This window comes from Enhydra lutris, unplaced genomic scaffold (genome assembly GCF_002288905.1).
Source record: "Enhydra lutris kenyoni isolate GAN:26980312 unplaced genomic scaffold, ASM228890v2 scaffoldscaffold70, whole genome shotgun sequence".
Classification (NCBI taxonomy): domain Eukaryota; kingdom Metazoa; phylum Chordata; class Mammalia; order Carnivora; family Mustelidae; genus Enhydra; species Enhydra lutris.
In genome coordinates this window covers 2,593,162-2,611,707 of record NW_019154154.1, presented here as the reverse complement: position 1 = coordinate 2,611,707, position 18,546 = coordinate 2,593,162, and the positions used below count along the sequence as shown (strand labels likewise).

The following is an 18,546-nucleotide window of genomic DNA, read 5'->3' as shown; positions in this document are numbered from 1 at the left end:
ATCCCAGGACCCCAGGATCACGACCTGAGCCAAAGGCAGAGGCTTTAACCCATTGAGCTACCCAGGCGCCCAGCTTCTGCCTTCTTAAACGTCTGCCTTTTTAAGTGTCTGCTGGCTCAGGTCATGATCCCAGGGTCCTGCGATGGAGCCCCACATCGGGCTCCCTGCCCAGCGGGGAGTCTGCTTCTCCCTCTGACCTTCCTTGCGTGCTCAGTCTCTCTCTCAGGCTGTCTCAAAAAAATAAAATCTTAAAAAAGTTAAAAAATAAAAAAATAAAAACAGAGAGCCCCAACCACAGAGCCACCTTCTTTCAAAAAGCTACTGGGAAGTCCTTCTGTGAAATCCAAAGGCTCTGGGTGACACAGATAGAAACCTACCTTCTTGGGGTAACAAATATAATAATAAATTGCTAGACCAATAAAGTAAGAGGTACACTAACCTCTCATAAATGGATGTATGAAAAATGTAATTTTGGTAAATTAAGGATCAGGCAAGCATACAGGGCAGCTTATTAAAGGAAAAAAATACGAATGAATTTGTCAAGGACATAATCATTCCTAAGATAATTCCTGTGTAAAACATAAAAAAGAAAAATCAGGTTTGCTTAAATTGATAGATATGTACAACTTATCTTTTTCTAATTAACAATCAGTGAAGAAAAGTACAAAATCCCTTAGTTTCTGCCTAATGCTTGGAAAGATTCTGCTTCCCTCTCCCTCTGGCCCTCCCCCTGCTTGTGCTGGCTCTCTCTCTCAAATGAATAAATAAAATCCCCTTTTTAAAAATTTATTTATTTATTTATTTGAGAGAGAAAGAATGAGAGAGGGAGCATGAGAAGGGGGAGGGTTCGAGGGGGAAGCAGACTCTCTGCTGAGCAGGGAGTCTGATGCAAGACTCAATCCTGGGACTGCAGGATCACGACCTGAGCCCAAGGCAGTTGCTTAACCAACTGAGCCACTCAGGTGCTCCCAAATGAATAAACAGATCTTAAAAAAAAAAGGTACATGGTTATTATCCTATTTATTAAAAGTGACATCAGAAAACAGAAGACAAATATTTTCTAAAAATACCTTATTTTAAGAAATTCTTAAAACTATACAATACTGAGAACTGTATAATATTTATGAATTATCAAAATGAAATGGATAAATTATTTCCTATTTAAGCAGTTCAACTTATTTTTGTCATAGGGTGGTCACACAGTAATTTGGCCAGACTGTATTACCTCCTTATACTATTTGATTGTCTTGACTGCAAGCTAAATTTTAAATTACAATCCATGATATGTTAGCAGCATTAAGAAGTCAGATTATTGGTCAGATTATAAAATAAATCACCTTATTTACTTTTTCTGCACTGCTACCTACGACGACAGAACAGCCACAGGTTTGCAAGTGTGAGCTGATGGCACTGCAAGGAGAAGGAAAAAGATGAAAAACACTGGCAATAAAAAAGTCACAAACTAAAACAAACAAACAAAAAGGGCAAGTGAACTTCAAACAACAGACTAGCTTGATGAATGCCAAGCTACAAGAAAAATGCCATCTCTTATTTCCTATAGTACTTCACATTTTCCTCAGGCCTTTCACAGAGATTCTCCCATTTGAACTTAAAACCCAGTTAGTAAAATATTACCATTTTATAGTGAAAGAAACTGAGGTGTAGAGAGGTTAAGTGATTTATTTAAAATCAAATGGGATTAAAAGTAATTATATGAATGGCTGACAGCCAGCAGAATCAGCACTGAAGTGCTTCTGAGTCAAGCTATGTAAGGCTTCTAGGTTAAAAACACTCACGTCTCTGAGATTCTCTGAGAAAAACATTATGGACATAAGAAGCAAATACTTTATTCTTTCTCTTCTCATTGAAAAAAATAAAATTTCATAATATTCTTTAATTGTAAAGAAACACTAAGGTAGAAGATGAGATTATACATGCAGAGAGAGCACTTAGTATAGAGACTGACTCAGAGGCACCTGATAAATTTGGGCTGTTATTATTGTTACTACATTTTCCTTCAAAGAGAGAGAAATAGAAAATGTCAGCTATTATGTACTTATATGTTACAGGCGCTGTTTTTATGCTTAATATGATTTATCTCACTCAATTCTTACAACAAATCATATGAAGTAGGTACTATTATTATTCCTATTTTACACATGAGGAAATGGGGGCACAGAGACTTCAGGTAGCTTGCCCAGGTTCACAGAGCAATAACCCAGGGAGTCTGGTTTCAGGGCCCACACTCTAAAGTACTAAAATCTGCTGAAAGAGAGAAGGATCAGTAAAAATACAAATAATTTTCTTTCCTAGGCCTAAATAACTTAATTCCATACAAACGAAATTTAATATGTAAGGGTTCTGTGATATTGTGATTTTAAGAAATATATATATGGCCTTCACCCACAGTTCCCAAAACCCTTGGAATTTCCCAAGTGTAGGAAATGAGAGAGATGCCTTTTTTTATGTTAATGAGGCAACTTTGGGAAAGCACATAAGGATGGGGACTGATTGCTGGTGGAGCCAACCATGTGACAAGGGTTAGAACTTTCAGTCTCTCCCCTTAACTTCTGGGAAGGGAGAAGGGGCTGGAGGTTATCTCCAATGGCCAATGATTTAATCAATCAGGCCTATGAAATGAAGCCTCCATGAAAACCTAAAAGGAAAGAGTTTGGAGAGCTTCTGGGTTAGTGAACAAGGGGATCTGGGGAGAGTGGTATGCCTGGAGAGAGTACGGAAGTACTTTACTCTTGTCCCAGACCTTGTCCTAGGCATCTCTTCCATCTGGATGTTCATCTGCATCTTAGATTCTATCATTTATAATAATCAAGTAAATGAAATGTTTGAGTCCTGTGAGCTGCTCTAGCAAATGAATGGAACCCAAGGAGGGGGCTGTAGGAACCTGATTTATAGCCAATTGGTAAGAAGTCCAGGTAATAACCTGGACTTGTTTCTGGTGTCTGAAGTCCAAGGAGGGGATGGCTGGGACGTTCAATCTGTTGCCAGTCAGTCGACTGGTGTCATGGGGGTAGAGGAGACACAGTCTTGTGGGACTGAACCCTTAATCTATGGAATCTGACACTATCTCCAGGCAGAGAGTGTCAGAACTGTATTAAATTGTAGAACACCGACTTTGTATCTAGAGCATTGTTTGTAGGGAACCCCCTCGACGCTGAAAGTGGGTCAAAGAACTCCCTTCAGTTTTAGTTTCAGCTTTAATGAGAAGTAAAGTAAGAAACCAGAACCAAACAAGAGACCAAGATTTCTTGCTGGGACACTGTGGAAACTCAGCTTCCTTAAACGATAAAAGAGTAACATCAAATGTATCACAGACATGTAATAAATGAAAAAATAACACAAAGCTAAGTAATAGTTTAAATATGCAATATTGTTCCTAGAATAATTTGGGTAGCTAGTCTTTTATTGTTTTCATCCTTCCAAATCATGTCATAGGTGAGCCTAAGATTTCTATCTGCTTTATCCATCTCTTACAAAAAGAAACAAAATCCTTACTTGAGAAGAAAGCCTTCATGACAGCTGTCACCAATATCATCATCATTGAGAACTGTGTCAGCTATCTAAAACACACAAAAACAACAACAACAAAGTTATTCTGGCTATACTACAGCATTGAAATAATACTCTTAAATACACAAGTTTTCTGAAGTCTGGGTTTAATATGACACATTGCCCTCATTTCTAAAGCATCAAGAATCCCAATAAAACAACCTCTGTGCACTCTATAAACTTTCAGAAGAACAAATGTGAAAACCGGTCAGGCAGGTTAAGCAATAATTTTGACAAGAACAACTTCCTCTTCTGGGCTGTCAGAATCAGGAGACTAATCTTAATGACAAAGTCAGAAAGAAACAAGAATGATTTTCCTAAAGATTTCTCTACACACACAGAGTGTGTGATTCAAAATGCCAACAAATGATTAAGAAAACTAGATTAGTGAATGTCAATAAACTTGTGCTAACCACCACTGAATGGAATACTGCTTTGTTACAAAAAGTACTGCACTAAATACTGATTGCTTTTATAAGGTCTGGAATTCTCTCACTTCTAAGAAATAGAAAAGTAGTGAAATAAAACTAAATAAATGTAATTCTGCCACAACTATCACTGACCAAAAAAGCCTCTGTTTGACTATAAAACTCAGGGTTTTATGTGTGTTTGCTAAAGTGGCTGATACTTCATATGAACAGTATATACGACAAAAAATGCATACTACTAAAATTAGAATACTACGAATATACCTAACAGTAATATAACTCAAGAGAAGTGATAAGAGGTACCATTATTCCTATTTAATAATATAAGAAAGAACTTACATCTATTTCTTCAGGAACACTGTGTGATTTCATAGATGAAAGCAGTTCCATTACAGGAATTACTTCACCAGTAAGCATTGGAATAATACTCTGACCCTGTACAAAAAAGCAAATGAAGTGAAGAAAACTACACAACGAAGGTGTCCCTGGCTTTCTGAAAGCTCAAGTTACACCACTTCGCTTTCAGGAAAGACCTACATTAGTACCTGTTTTCAGTAACCAAAAGAAGTCTGAAGAGGATTTCTGCTTTTACCAAAAAAAGGTGAAAAGCTAAAACAGTGTCGAGCATTTGTTTTGAAGAACCCATTACAGAAGGTGGCGCAGAGCCTGAGTCCAAGGGCGGCCTGGCTGAGCTCCTGCCCCGGGAACTCCACTCAGCATCTCAGCATCAAGCTTCCTTGACTTTGGACCGTGTCTGTAAGCATCTGTGCATTAGCTTGATTTTTTTGTGCATCCATTAGTAGGATGTGTTCTAAGGTATCAGAGATGCCTAAGGGGGTTATTTTTTGGGTCTGGGAACACTCAAAAACTTCTCCATATATATTAATGGTAACCACTTCTTTATGGCCATTTCAGTGTATAACATGTTTTTATAGGAACGCTCTATTTTTGGATAGTGGGGAAAAACCTGTCTAGGATAAATGGCGCAATAAAAGAGTAAGAGCTGAAAACAAAGAACAACATCCTTTGATAGAAATACCTGATAACTTGTTAAAACACAGCCCCAAATAAGTCTACTACTTCAAAACGTTTCTAAAGGATGTACAAACTATTTAAAACTAACTTTCACTCTTCCAGGAATGATTTTCTTTAGTCAGAGTGGAATCATTGGCTTATCACTTACCAATCCAGCAATAATTAAATTACCATGCCAAATTTAGAAAGGATTTGCTTTGATAATTATTTGAGATATAAAAAATTCTTATTGATGCATTTTATATTTAAAAAAAAGGAAAACCAACCATAAAAAATCTTAGTAGTCAGCAAATAACTCAATAGTAAAGCTTGAGTCAATATATTCACAATAAGCGTTAGTACCCAGGTGCAAATCAAAATCACATATATCATAACCATCAATAAAACATACATCAAAAATACAATTTTGAAATTTGTAGTGTCTAGGATGAAACTGAAACCTCAATATAGAACATCACAGATACAGAGTGTCTCAAAGATGGGTGATCTCTCATTTAGTCATTACCATCACCCTGCCCCCAAATTTTTGAACTATCCTGAATATGTAAACTCTTAGAGAAAGAGATGACAAACTTGTCACATATCTGTTAATTTTTAGCTAAACATGTTTTTAAAATCACTTATTAAGAATAATCTAATAATAGTTTTTTTCCTCACTCATCTCTCACAAAACTATTTTGTTCAAACTTTTCACATGTGTCTTTAAATCTCAGTCATTCCTAGAGTCATTTTTTAGTGACTAGTTTTTCAGAAACTTGGAATTTAAATGTGATGCTGTCTGTGGAAATTTTATGCCAAGTCATAAGCCTCCTTGCATCATATAGAAGGTTTTGTTATTTTAAAAAAATTCATCCTGTAGTAACCTCCAAACATAACCACTCACTGTTTCTGCTCTTTAAAAGAATTTTTTAAATGCTTGCTCACAATTATAATCAACACATGCAATTCAACAATAAAGACTAGCTATAAAGTGATTTCCTTATAAAGTGATTTTATCAGATGATAGCTACAAGCATCCAAAACTTGCACTGAATGAAGTCAGTGACTGATTCCAGACTAATATGTCATCCCCAAATAGTATTTACTTGTTCAAAATAAAATCATGCACATGATATGAGATTTGCAAGGATTCAATTATCCAAAATAAAATCATGCACATGATATGAAATTTGCAAGGATTCAATTATCAGGCAGCTTCTTTGCAGAAAGGATAACTGTAGGAAAATATCTTCCCCTGGTTTAGGCATATATGTAGTGCCATAAACTGTATCTCAGATATTTATTGTAACTGAATGCATATCCTCATCAAAGCTTAACAAAAGAACGACTACAAGCCTGAACACAGAAGAAACTCAAAAGAAAATCCAGGTTTCTTTTCCTCCTGTGACTTCTCTAACTTGAACTTCTTAGCAGAAGAATGTTTCCCCTTTAAAAACCTCCAGTTTGGGGGCGCCTGGGTGGCTCAGTGGGTTAAAGCCTCTGGCTTCGGCTCAGGTCATGATCCCAGGGTCCTGGGATCGAGCCCCGCATCGGGCTCTCTGCTCGGCGGGGAGCCTGCTTCCTCCTCTCTCTCTGCCTGTCTCTCTAGCTACTTGTGATCTCTGTCTGTCAAATGAATAAATAAAAAAATCTTTAAAAAAAACAAAAAACAAAAAAAACCCTCCAGTTTGTCTAAATATACAGAAGGAAGATGATGACATTTTCAAGAAGAGCCCTTAAAACAGAAATAAAACTTAAGAGTGGTAAATTTTTTAAGTACAGCTCTGGTTTGAAAAAAAAAAAAAAAAAAAAGTCCCAGGAAAAACAGAATTTTATTGGGTCTTAAATTTCTTTATCATTAGGTAATTCTACTAACTAATCCATAATTAGTTGGTAAAAGTGCCCCCAGTACTTGGCACTGTGCTCATCAACCAACAAGGCCAGGCATCTCTGGGTAAAGGGAAACCTTTTCTGGTAAGTGTCAGACCTTTCCCCAGGATTACCTCCTCTGGCTTGGAAAGTTATTTACAAAAATACAGATATAATAACAATTTTGTAAAGGAAGTCATTTTATAGGGTTTTGTATTTTCCTGGTTTAAGTTCTGTATATTCACAAATTTTTAGAACAGTTACTGTTTAAAGTACTATTTTGTCTTAGGCATGCTATAGGAGAACCAGAGTAAAGACAACCCAGTCTTGTGTTGACTAGAGTTCAACACAAGAAATACTGAGGGTGGCCAGAGGCAATGGGAGTTAAGGCAAAGAACTCTTTCTCCACTGGAGATTCCCCTTCAGGACATCTCTCCCCTGCAGTGAAATGGTTCGTATTTAATTTCCACAAGGGAAACCACATTCATGCAATCATGCATCTCAGATGCTGGTGCCCGTGCCCTAAGTAGATATAAAGCCATGGGAAAACATGGCATGTTTCCCTAGAGACTTCACATAACCAGAAGGCTGATCAGAAAGGTGAGGAATATCACTGGTAAACTGCAACATTAAATATATAAAAAATAACTAAAATATAAATCATGAGTTTTAAAAATCCAGCATGAGACTTCAAGTAAATATCATGCTTAGAACTGTCTGTTTCCCCAGCTATCTTAGAGGAGTATACTCACTTCCCTCCTATTATAACTACGTCTATGGAAATGTTTAAGAAGCAATACCTTAAAAAAAAAAATCTCATATAAAACTTAAAATTTTTACTATGAACCAGTTATTTAAAACATATTCTGGGCAAACAGAAAAAAAAAAAAGGTAGCAAAATTGCTATTATTCAGGATGCCTGGGTGGCTCAGTGGGCTAAGCTGCTGCCTTCAGCTCAGGTCATGATCCCAGGGTCCTGGGATGGAGTCCTGCATCGGGCTCCTTGTTCGGCAGGGAGCCTGCTTCTCTCTCTGCCTCTGCCTGCCTCTCTGCCTGCTTGTGTGCTTGCTCTCTCTCTCTCTCTCTCTCTGACAAATAAATAAATAAATAAATAAATAAATAAAATCTTTTAAAAAATTGCTTATTCACTTATTTAACTATGTCTAAGATATGAAAATTTTCATCCAGTTTATTCCATATATTTCCATAAAGGTTCTGTTCATTTTCATACTGACTCTATCAAAATAGGATTGGTACAGCTTCAAGGCAGTAAGAAAATTAGCCCTCACTGTTATATAGATGCATGACGTGAGTTTGGTGGTATTTGATAGTACGCAGTCTGTACCTTACCTGATCTTCCATTCTTTCCGTGCCTTCTAAGACTATCTTCTGCACATTTTCTTGCCTTTCCTGAGCAAGAGAAAATTCATTAAAATTAACAAAACAAAACATTGTGATATTTGTTTACTTTTCACAATGTAGTTAAGTGGCAGACATGTTATTGTGTAATTCAGTTCATGGGAAAAATATTTTCCACATTAGGGCAGAAAAAAAAAGGGAGAGGGCAGGATATTAATCCAACAAATCTATTTTCTTATAAACAATACAAAATAAAATAAAAACACCCTTTTCTCTGCAGGTAAAAAAAGATAACTTATCAGAAAACAGTCAATGTAACATGTGTGCATGGTTTCACAAAGGAAACTAATGGTTTGTACTTTTCAAATTAAGGAAGATCAAGTTATATGTATCTGGGCCTTCCTGATTTAAAATGATTTTCATAAACATTTAAAATAAAAAAACAGGGTGCCTGGGTGGCTCAGTGGGTTAAGCCTCTGCCTTTGGCTCAAGTCATGATCTCAGGGTCCTGGGATCAAGCCCTGCATAGGGCACTGGACTCTCTGCTCAGCAGGGAGCCTGCTCCCCCCACCCCAACCCCTTACCTGCCTCTCTGCCTACTTGCGATCTTCGTCTGTCAAATAAATAAATAAAATCTTAAAAAAAAAAAAAAAAGAATGCAAACATAGTAAAACACTCTTCTTCTCAAAGATACTACTCCTCCTTACAAGGAATAAAAGCCTTACACAACTAATAGCTATTTAACTAGTATCAAAACTGTACTAGTTTGATACTAGTATCAAAACTGTAAAGCAGGGCGCCTGGGTGGCTCAGTGGGTTAAGCCGCTGCCTTCGGCTCAGGTCATGATCTCAGGGTCCCGGGATCGAGTCCCGCATCGGGCTCTCTGCTCAGCAGGGAGCCTGCTTCCCTCTCTCTCTCTCTCTCTCTCTCTCTGCCTGCCTCTCTGCCTACTTGTGATCTTTGTCTGTCAAATAAATAAATAAAATCTTTTAAAAAAAACAAAACTGTAAAGCAGAAAGGAGAGTTAAATTTGTTCTTCATGTCTGCCAAAAGTACATGAAAATATAAATATCACTAAATATTAAACTATAGCATTTAGGGGAGGAGAGTAATTTCCTCTGGCTTGACCTACAAAATCAAAAGGAACATCTCCTAGAAACTACTTCGTGCAACCGCCTCATTTTACAATTTTCAGAACTTGGCAAAGAAGTTAAAGAGACCAAAGGCTACATGGCCAACTGCTTATGAAACACTTGTTTTGAACTGCTTGTACCTACACACAGTATCAAGTGAAAAACAGGGTCATGCAATGCAAAAAGAGAAAAGGTTTTATAGTTAAACGTTTCCAAGACAAACCTAGACTCTATAAAGTTTACTACAATGTTCTCAAGTTCTCTAAGCTTTAGCCTTTACTTGTACCATAGAACTATCATCTCCTACCTTCAAGGGTTATTAAGAAGATCACTGACATCAGACTACTAGAACTATCTAATAGGGCAGATCCAAGTAAGAGCTACTGTATGAAGTTAAGCGCATGTAATTTCTAAAAATTAGATATAAATGCATCAGAAGATAAATTTTCAATGGCTAGGTTAGCATGATTAATAAGCTCAAAAACCACTCACCTTGTGCATCCATATCCTTCCTTTCCTGATAATGTGTGTTAATCTATCAACACACACTCTGTGAAGTGGGAGGTAGAAGCTGAGTTCTGTTTGTGGAAGTATAATTGATAGACCGTACGTGCTCCTATCTCCATTCCAGTTTCCATCAAAGATTAATGAAACAATAATTACTCCTTTTTCAGACAAGACAAAAAACTTCACATCTATAGCCCCACTCTCTGCATTTCGGAGGATTTCTCCATTTAAGGTGTGGTTGGCAAGAAAAGTTATTTCTCCATCGCTGAGAAGTAGCTGTTCTGTCTTTGGAGCCCAAATGTGTCTAACTCTAGGACCAAGAATATTGTCCCAGTAAGCAAAAGTAGCTGCTAATAAAGGTGATTCACCACTTAGAGCAATCTCTGTCTTGGCAACAGCTGGAGATGGTGGTGGACAGAGATTCGACATCACTGCATCCCATTTACCGTATTATCCAAATGCTCCAGGGATATCTAAACAATAACATACAAAACCAATGATTAGGTTCAGCAATTGTAAAGTCATACATCAGAAATTCAAAAGACTTGGGCCTATGTGGCTCTTTTCTTCAGTCAAAAAGGATTTGGAGAGGTGCCTGGGTGGCTCAGTGGGTTAGGCCTCTGCCTTGCGCCCAGGTCATGATCTCAGGGTCCTGGGATTGAGCCCCCCATCAGGCTCTCTGCTCAGCGGGGAGCCAGCTTCCCCCCACTTTCTCTGCCTGCACTCTGCTTACTTGTGACTGCTTTCTGTGTCAGATAAATAAAAAAAACTAAAAAAAAAAAAAAAAAAGATTTGGAAACACGTTCCCTACTAGAATAGACATTTGACTACCATGGCAGGTGCACACTAAATACTTGTTAATACAATGATAATCTTATGATACATAGTAACTTGTCACCTATATTCAGGGAATATATTTGGAAATCCAAAGTAATAATGATCCAAAAAAGGGTCTTTGAACATTAATATGAAATATCATATACTAAAGCTCATAGAATAGACCCTCACTGTCCCCAAATATCCAATGTATGTGCAATATAATGATTGGATATTTGGTTCCTAAACCACAGCAACAAAGAGAGCAAATTGGGAAAGGGAGAACTCAGCTAGAGACCACCACACCTGTGGTGGGTTGAACTATGTCCCCTCCCCCCACTAAATATATGCTCAAGTTCTAACCCTTTGTATTTATGAATGTGACCTTATTTGAAAATAGGTATATTCAAATTAAGATTTGGTCATACTGGATAAGGGTGGATCCTAGTTCAAGGACTGGTGTCCTTATGAAAGATTTAGAGACACATGGACCAAGAGGAAACAGGGCTATGTAAAGACAGAGATAGGAATTAGAGTGATAGGACTAGAAAGGAAAGCCAAACACTGCTGATAACTACTGTGAGTTAAGAGATAAGGAAGAGTCTTCCTTATAGCTTTCAGAGAACCATGTCCCTACGGATACCTTATTTTGGACTTCTAGTTTTCAAAACTGTGAGAGAACAAATTTTTGTTGTTTTATATCACTCAGTTTGTGGTCCTTTGTTATAGCAATCCTAGGAAACTAGTAAAGACACCTGACAGTAGGAACACCTTAAAGCTGTTAAAAGGTGGTGGTCGGGGGGAGAAAAAGTAAAGGAAAAGAAAAAAGTAAAAGAAGAGAGAAAGAAAGACAGGAAGAAGGGCGCCTGGGTGGCTCAGTGGGTTAAAGCCTCTGCCTTCGGCTCAGGTCATGATCCCGGGGTCCTGGGATCTAGCCTCACATCGGGCTCTCTGCTCAGCAGGGAGCCTGCCTCCTCCTCTCTCTCTCTGCCTGCCTCTCTGCCTACTTGTGATCTGTCAAATAAATAAAAATCTTAAAAAAAAAAAAAAAAGACAGGAAGAAAAAAAGACAAAAAATTGCAAGGACGCAACAAGCTGGAGCCATAATAAAAAATGAGGTAACAGTACTGTTATTCTCAACAAGCTCTCTGGGTTTCAGGACACTAAAGCCCAAGACTGGTGTCCGAAATAACACTGAAACATCAAGATGAAGATAAATATGTTTAATTTGCTTCTTAAATTTAAGAAAGCAGTGCAGCAGTACAAAGTTCATTACAAAGAGTTCTATACTAAATGGCTAAACTAAAAAGCTTCAGTTATTTAGAACATGGAAAGAACAAAGTGACTGAATGGATATTGGTAAAAGCCTTCCACTCTGCTAAGAAAATAGACACGGAGAGAAAAGCTAACTGCCTAAGGTCACAGAGTCAAGCAAGAATCAAGGTCTCCTATAAATTTTAACCCACTGAAATCTTAACATTCTAAAGCTATATACTCTTTGTGATATTAGTGTAAAATGTATCATTCTTGCCTAATATTAAAATTGAGGGGAGCCTGGCTGGCTCAGTCAGTGAAGCATGTTACTGGATCCTGGGGTTGTGGGTTTGAGCCCCCCACTGGGTATAGAGATTACTTAAAAATAAAATGTTTTAAAAAATTGAATACATGTATTGAAAGGCCTAAAGTGAAAAGAACCATAACAACTACATTAAAGCAAGTCTAAAATTGGGGAATCTATTCATTGTAATGATAAAGGGTAGCAATTTATAGGTGAATTATGATATACCTATCTTTGCCTATGGGATTGCTTTGGGAGGCAACATTTGCTCTATAACTACAATTCATTTACTTAACGAATTTTATCTACATCTTGTCAAGAGAGTTCAGAGATTGCTGAAAAGCAGTGGCTTCTATTTTTAGAGTATCAGATGAGCATTTTTATCATGCATGTCAAGAATAGGTATACAGAACTTGGCAAAACACTTTATAGTATGCACGTGTTGAAATGACTTAACGTAAAGTTGAAATGACTTAACGTATGTATTTTCTAGTTCAAGAATTCATTTAGGGAATATTTACTTTTTAATGTGTTATATCAACATAATAGTCTTAAAAGTACTATCCTGGACATAAACTCTCTAGCTTATTTAATTATCCACTGTTCTGAATAAAACTTGAACAGTTTACAAGATAGAAAACAGGAATGTAATTTGAATTCAAACTGTAATGATGCCATTGTCATCATTAATAACAAACTGGGGGCAAGGAGATGAGTTAACACACAGCCACACAATTATATTGTAACATTTTCCTTTTGTTCTTCCTTTTTGGATAAAAAAGGTGAATAATCATAAGAACAATATTTTAACTCAAACATTTCATCATTATGCTGGAAATAAAAGCATTTCCTAAAACCAAACCGAAAAATCTGGTTTGGATTATGGGAAAATCTGGTTGGATTATGGGAAAATTTTAAACTGTGAAAATTAAACTATTACAGACCATTAATTACATTTATATTCATTGCTATTATCATTAGAAAGAAAACAAAAGACAAGCATCATGTTGAATTGCTTAGGTTAAAATTCTTCCAAAATTAATAATTTTGAGAAATGAAATGTTACAGAGAAGTATAATTAGGAGAGCTGTAAAAATAATTTTACTAACACTTAAACTCATCATCTTTGGTGAGGAAAATCCATATACATAAATATGACTGAAAAAATTCAGGTCAAAACCAATAGTCTTATCTATATATCTACAGTAGTTGGCTACTCCAGGTTATCAAACATTAGCCATAAGAGTCTTTTGAGGGAAGCCAGGATCCAAATTGGGTGACACGGTGGCTTTCCACTCCTGTAAACAAAGAATAGGGTTCATGAGGATGTACCCAATATACTTTCTGAAAATAATCCAACATTTGCAGACATTAAAGATTATATTAATTACTATCTGTTAAAACTGTTAGCAGAGTATAAGGTTCAAAGCTTTGCTTTTTCTTAAACCTTTGCTAAAAACTAGCATCTCTTCTCCCACTGGCATTTAGAAAGTTGACTGGTCTACTGCTGTTGTAAATCAGAATTCAGACATCATAGGGCTCACAATTCTTGTAACCATGCTTTCTGTTTATTTTCTCCCAGCCCTAAAAGCAGCAGGGTCCTAAGCCAGCCCATTTTCCAAAAACAGACGTTGCCCAGGCCAACTTTAATGACAGTGAACTGTTAACACCAGACTGTTTGCAACATTTTCTAAGTTTTTATCAAAATTCGCAGATGAAATTTCTATCACTGTTAGTCTCTCACTGATCCAAGTTTCTCACATAATAGGCAGGCTAACACACACTACTCCTTAGAACTACTTAATTAACAGAGCCCAAGGGCAGGCTTGAAAGCTAGGAGTCCTCATTGTTTTTTGTTTTTTGCTTTTTCTCCGAAAGCAAATTTTGGACTCCTCACGAAGCCAAATAAATAGACTATTTTATCAACTTTATAAAGAGAGAGAGGAAAAAAAATCTTTTTAACACCTATGTAACTTTCCTGGAGCAGGTTAGTATTGGCTTTGTGCCCAATAAGCAATGTGGCCCAGAACTTCTCTCATTTTTGTTTTAGATGTATAAAGAGTAGTCAGTCATGAGACGATTTCCAACTAATTCAGGGCTTTCCCAGAGTGGCAGGGTTTGGCTGAGGTTCTGGCCAAAGGTAATCTGTGTCACATAACACCATCATATTTCAAGTATTCTGACTCCATATTATTAATCTTCCATATATTCTCGCTTCTGTAAGGTTCCCAATATGTTAAAAGTTTTCTAAAGTCTGTTAAAGATGGTATCAAACAGTATTTTTCAAATGAAAATTACAAATTAAATGTACAGCCAGACGTTTTGTGTCCCCTCGCTTTTCATCACAGGTGAGGGATGGAACAGTCTATCGGAACTTATCCACTGGCCACAGGCACCGTTACTTTTCCAAGGCCTAGCAATCTCCATTGTTTCTGAAAGGGTCATCTCTCTTGGGCAAGTGCATGACCTCCATCTGTCTCCTGAACACTGTCGTCTGGCGGGGCAGGGGGTGATTCAAATGCCGTGTGGGCATGTCAGACGTGTAATCAGTGCACTTCTTTCTGCAGCAGATACTATCAGTCCAGTGATGCTCAAGTCATAATGGTCACTTCCTTTATGCGTAACCTCACTGCCGTGAAGCAATCAAGTCAGGACCCACACAGTGGGAGTACAACCCATCTAGAACTGCTCCTCAAATTCACAGAGAATGGGCAATCTTTAGAAACCTGCTTTCAAATCGTGTAGCCATGTGGTATCTCCTCCCACCTCCCCGTGCCATTCCACCCGGCTTTATCTCCGCTCACACCCGGGCTTGGGGTTCACCGCGCCCCACCCACCCTCTGGCCTTCCGCAGAGACAGGCTTCTCAGTGCTCGAGGCGCTCTCCCTTGAACCCGCGGCGCAGGTGGTCCGACGGGTCGGTCTGGGTCTCACACCGAGTCCCCGGGAAGCGGCCGGCTCGTGGACCGAGGGCGGAATGAGGACCAGAGGCCCAGTCCCCAGCCCCTGGTCTCCGTGCCGCCGCCGCCGCCGCCGCCGCCGCCGGGAAGCCGGGGGCCCGGATGGAGACAACTACTAGTCACCAGCTGGAAAACCGATGCCGGATTTCGGTCTGGGAGCACAAGCCGAGCCCTGGGGAGAGCTGCTGCCACCGCCGCGGACCTCGCACGGTCCCTGTACCCCGACCCCAAGCAGTCGCCTGCCCGCCGGCTTCTCACTCACCTAGTCGCCACCGCCTGCGACTCACACGCCGCAGGCGCAGGGACCGCAACCGCAGCCCAGCCACCGCCCCGCCCCACCCCTCGCCCCGCCCCCGGTCCCGGCCCCGGCCCCTAGCGCGCGTCCCGACCCCGAACCCGCTTCACGTCTAGGTTGTTTCACGCTTGGTACTCTTCTTCAGGGTACATTTTACCCAATCTTTCGCCCATCACCTTCAATGAATACTACGACAGCAAGGGAGGGGAGAAAAGGTGAGGAAAACAAAAGCGCACACCTCCTAAGCACACGCCTCCTGCTCTCTCTGGACCCCGCCCCCGAAGGGAAGCAACCGGGCAGCAGGGATGGTTGACGCGTCAAGCGCCATCTTTTACGTGGGCGGAAGAAGTTGCTGCTTAGTTTTCGTTTCCTCGTGAGACACCGTAGCTTAGTGTTGGAGTTTTCGATTTGCCATTACGTGAGCGCGCGAGGCCTGTGGAAGGGGGCGGGCCAAACTTGCTCCGTCCCTTTGTTCCATGACGTGATTCTTGAAAATGTTGTGTAAGGCGTTAGCCGAGGTAGTGCTGTTTTTAGTGGCGAGGGCTGCACGCTCCGAGAAAGCCCAGTTAGTAGTTGCGAATGGTTTTGTTTGTGCTTGGCAGGCAGCGGGCGCTCAACAAGTGTGTATTGAATGAATGGATTTATTTTTTCCTTATGACACAATTCAGTGAGCTGTGACTCCACCCCAAATCTGGTTAGGTAATTTCCTTTTTCCACAATACGTAGTCACCGCAAGTCTGTCGTCTTTACGTTGTAAACATTTTCGTAATCTTGATTTTCACACTTTTAAACGTCGTGTTAGTTGCGCAGTGTGAACGAGTTGGGGCTTTTTAGCCTTCGGTCTGCAAGGGTATATATTCACGCTACAGATGAATGGCACTTAACATTTTTCACATTAAAAATCATACAGCACATCTTTATCACTCACTGAGGAAAAAAAGGAAGAATAAATACACAAATGACTCCCTCAAACCTCGGCCCTCTGCAGAATTAGACACCTTACCCAGTCCGTGCCATATACTCTTATAGCACCAAATAACTACCATGTATCCAGTTCCTGTTGTACGTCTGGTACTGTGCTCCTTAGTCTAGGGCAAGAATTGTGTTCAATTCTCCCAGCCTATCTAGGGTACAGATACCGTTCTCCAGTTATGTGCAGTTTCAAAGCCCATTGAGACCTGAGGACATGCGGCTGCTGCTAAGTTAATGACAGCTCTTCTCAGGTAACACCTATAGGAGATAATACTAACAAACCCAGTTTAGAGTAAAACTGAGATTTGGGTTAAGTGCTTGGGGAAGGAGTAAAGTGCCAAAAACAGTTTTTTGTATGTCAAAAATTTGCCTATATACAGAATAATATCCTTAGTCTCCAACAGGTTTTCGGTTTTGTGCAATATCAACTTCAGAACAACTGTGTTTTCTAAATTCTGTGTGACCATGAGGAATAAGGTAGATAATTAAAGTGGGTCTCCACATGTGATGTTTTGTGGCTAGTGGATGTGAATGTTTCCCCACACGTGTAACCAATTATTTAGGCATTGTGCACAAGCAGTAGCTTGTATGTTTTTCAGTGAATCAGAGCAAAAAACAAAAAAATAGGGCAAAAGTAATTATGGCTTAGTAATGTGATCCATAGTACTTACATGTATAACATTTTACAGTTGAGGTGTGAAATAGGACAGATACCCCTTCTTCAGGGAACCAAAGAAAAAATTTGGTTCTAAAAATTTGGTTCATATTACTAAATACATAGTAATATGATCCATATTAGCAGCCCCAAAGGATGGCTTGGGAGGGATTTAACCCTTATCTCCTCCAGACTCTGTGAGTCAGCCCAAATAGGCCATCTAGTGAAAATAGTAACTTGCATCTAGTGAAGATAGAAATTTTACTATTGAAATATTTCTTCAAGCAAGAGTCCTAGTCCTCCATTTCCAACCAGAATCCCAAGACTTTCTTTAGCAATTTTTGAGCTATCCACCTATCCACATATTAATGAACAATCATATGAAAAGTGTCTACAACTAGGGGAGCAGTGAATAAGTAAGAGGTTGGGCTCTGGAATCTTTGCCTTTGATTAGTTGTGAGACTTTGGACAGCATGTGACTTCTTTTGCCTCAGTTTCCTTAGCTACAAAGTGGCAAGCAGAATAATTTCTCATGGGTTTGTTGTGAGGCTGGCCTGCAGTAAACTAAGGACTTAGAATAGCACATTCAAGAAATGATGGCTTTAATCTCAATTTTTGTAACTGTGCAAGGAAAACAAAAGAAATAACAAACATCAGACAGATCTCTTAAACTGTGTACATATTTTAATTCTAATAAATAGAATACCAGAACCCAGGAAGCATTATTGGTACATAACAAATGTTAGTTATTGTCAGGAAGCCTTCTCCCCTTCCACTCTTTATTAATGTATTTCAGAAATGTCTTCTGTGCTGCTCCGGAGCTGGAGCTGAGGACTTGTTGATTACCTCCCATTTACCAGGATTATAGCAAATTAAATTTAACTGTGACTGGCATGCGAACTATCTGATGTCGGTTGGACATGGATGAGGAATATTGCTATATAAACCACAGTGAGTTTAATTTCTTTTAAGTAATGAGATTTTTTGTGGTTGCCTTAATCATTAGAGACTTGTCAATATGCATTTTATGGTACATTACCTCTTGGTTGGAATATGCATGAGCCAACACTCAACTGAGGTGCTTGCAGTTGGAATCTTGGTCACTGGATATATTAAGTTAGTTCTATGAGCCAGTGTGATATAAATGGTTTAGAAAGCTCTAGTGGGTCCATGTCTGTTCTAATGATGCATAATGTAGGTAACACTCCTGTGAGGGAACATTAGGATCTCATGGATATTTTCAGGTCCTTCTGGGACTCACCATTCTATAAACAACAAGCTTCTCAATGAGAGGAAGCACATCCTCCACCAGGTATTAACCTGTTTCTTCCTCCATGTGGGTGCTCAGGACCTCACAAGCAATAGTTATGAATGATCTAAGGCCCAGAATAAAGGGTCCCCAGGGAGAAGAAA

The 18,546-nt window shown here is 39.0% G+C and overlaps 1 protein-coding gene across 2 annotated transcripts in view; it reads right to left on the bottom strand.

The window, feature by feature from the left end:
* The window catches only part of LOC111159865 (chromosome unknown C9orf72 homolog), a 26,850-nt gene extending 11,355 nt beyond the window's left edge, over window positions 1-15,495 (bottom strand). The window contains exons 1-7 of one of the 2 annotated variants that reach the window (XM_022522514.1): window positions 15,474-15,495; window positions 13,362-13,550; window positions 9,864-10,351; window positions 8,229-8,288; window positions 4,335-4,430; window positions 3,514-3,578; window positions 1,338-1,410 (exon numbers count right to left, since the gene is read on the bottom strand). In XM_022522514.1, coding sequence (XP_022378222.1) covers window positions 1,338-1,410; window positions 3,514-3,578; window positions 4,335-4,430; window positions 8,229-8,288; window positions 9,864-10,307 — 738 coding nt within the window. In that variant the 5' untranslated portion in view covers window positions 10,308-10,351; window positions 13,362-13,550; window positions 15,474-15,495. Of the gene's footprint in view, window positions 1-1,337; window positions 1,411-3,513; window positions 3,579-4,334; window positions 4,431-8,228; window positions 8,289-9,863; window positions 10,352-13,361; window positions 13,551-15,089; window positions 15,318-15,473 lie in introns of those variants that run through there. The other variant, XM_022522515.1, reaches the window with a different exon arrangement.
* Between the last annotated feature and the right edge of the window lie 3,051 nt (window positions 15,496-18,546).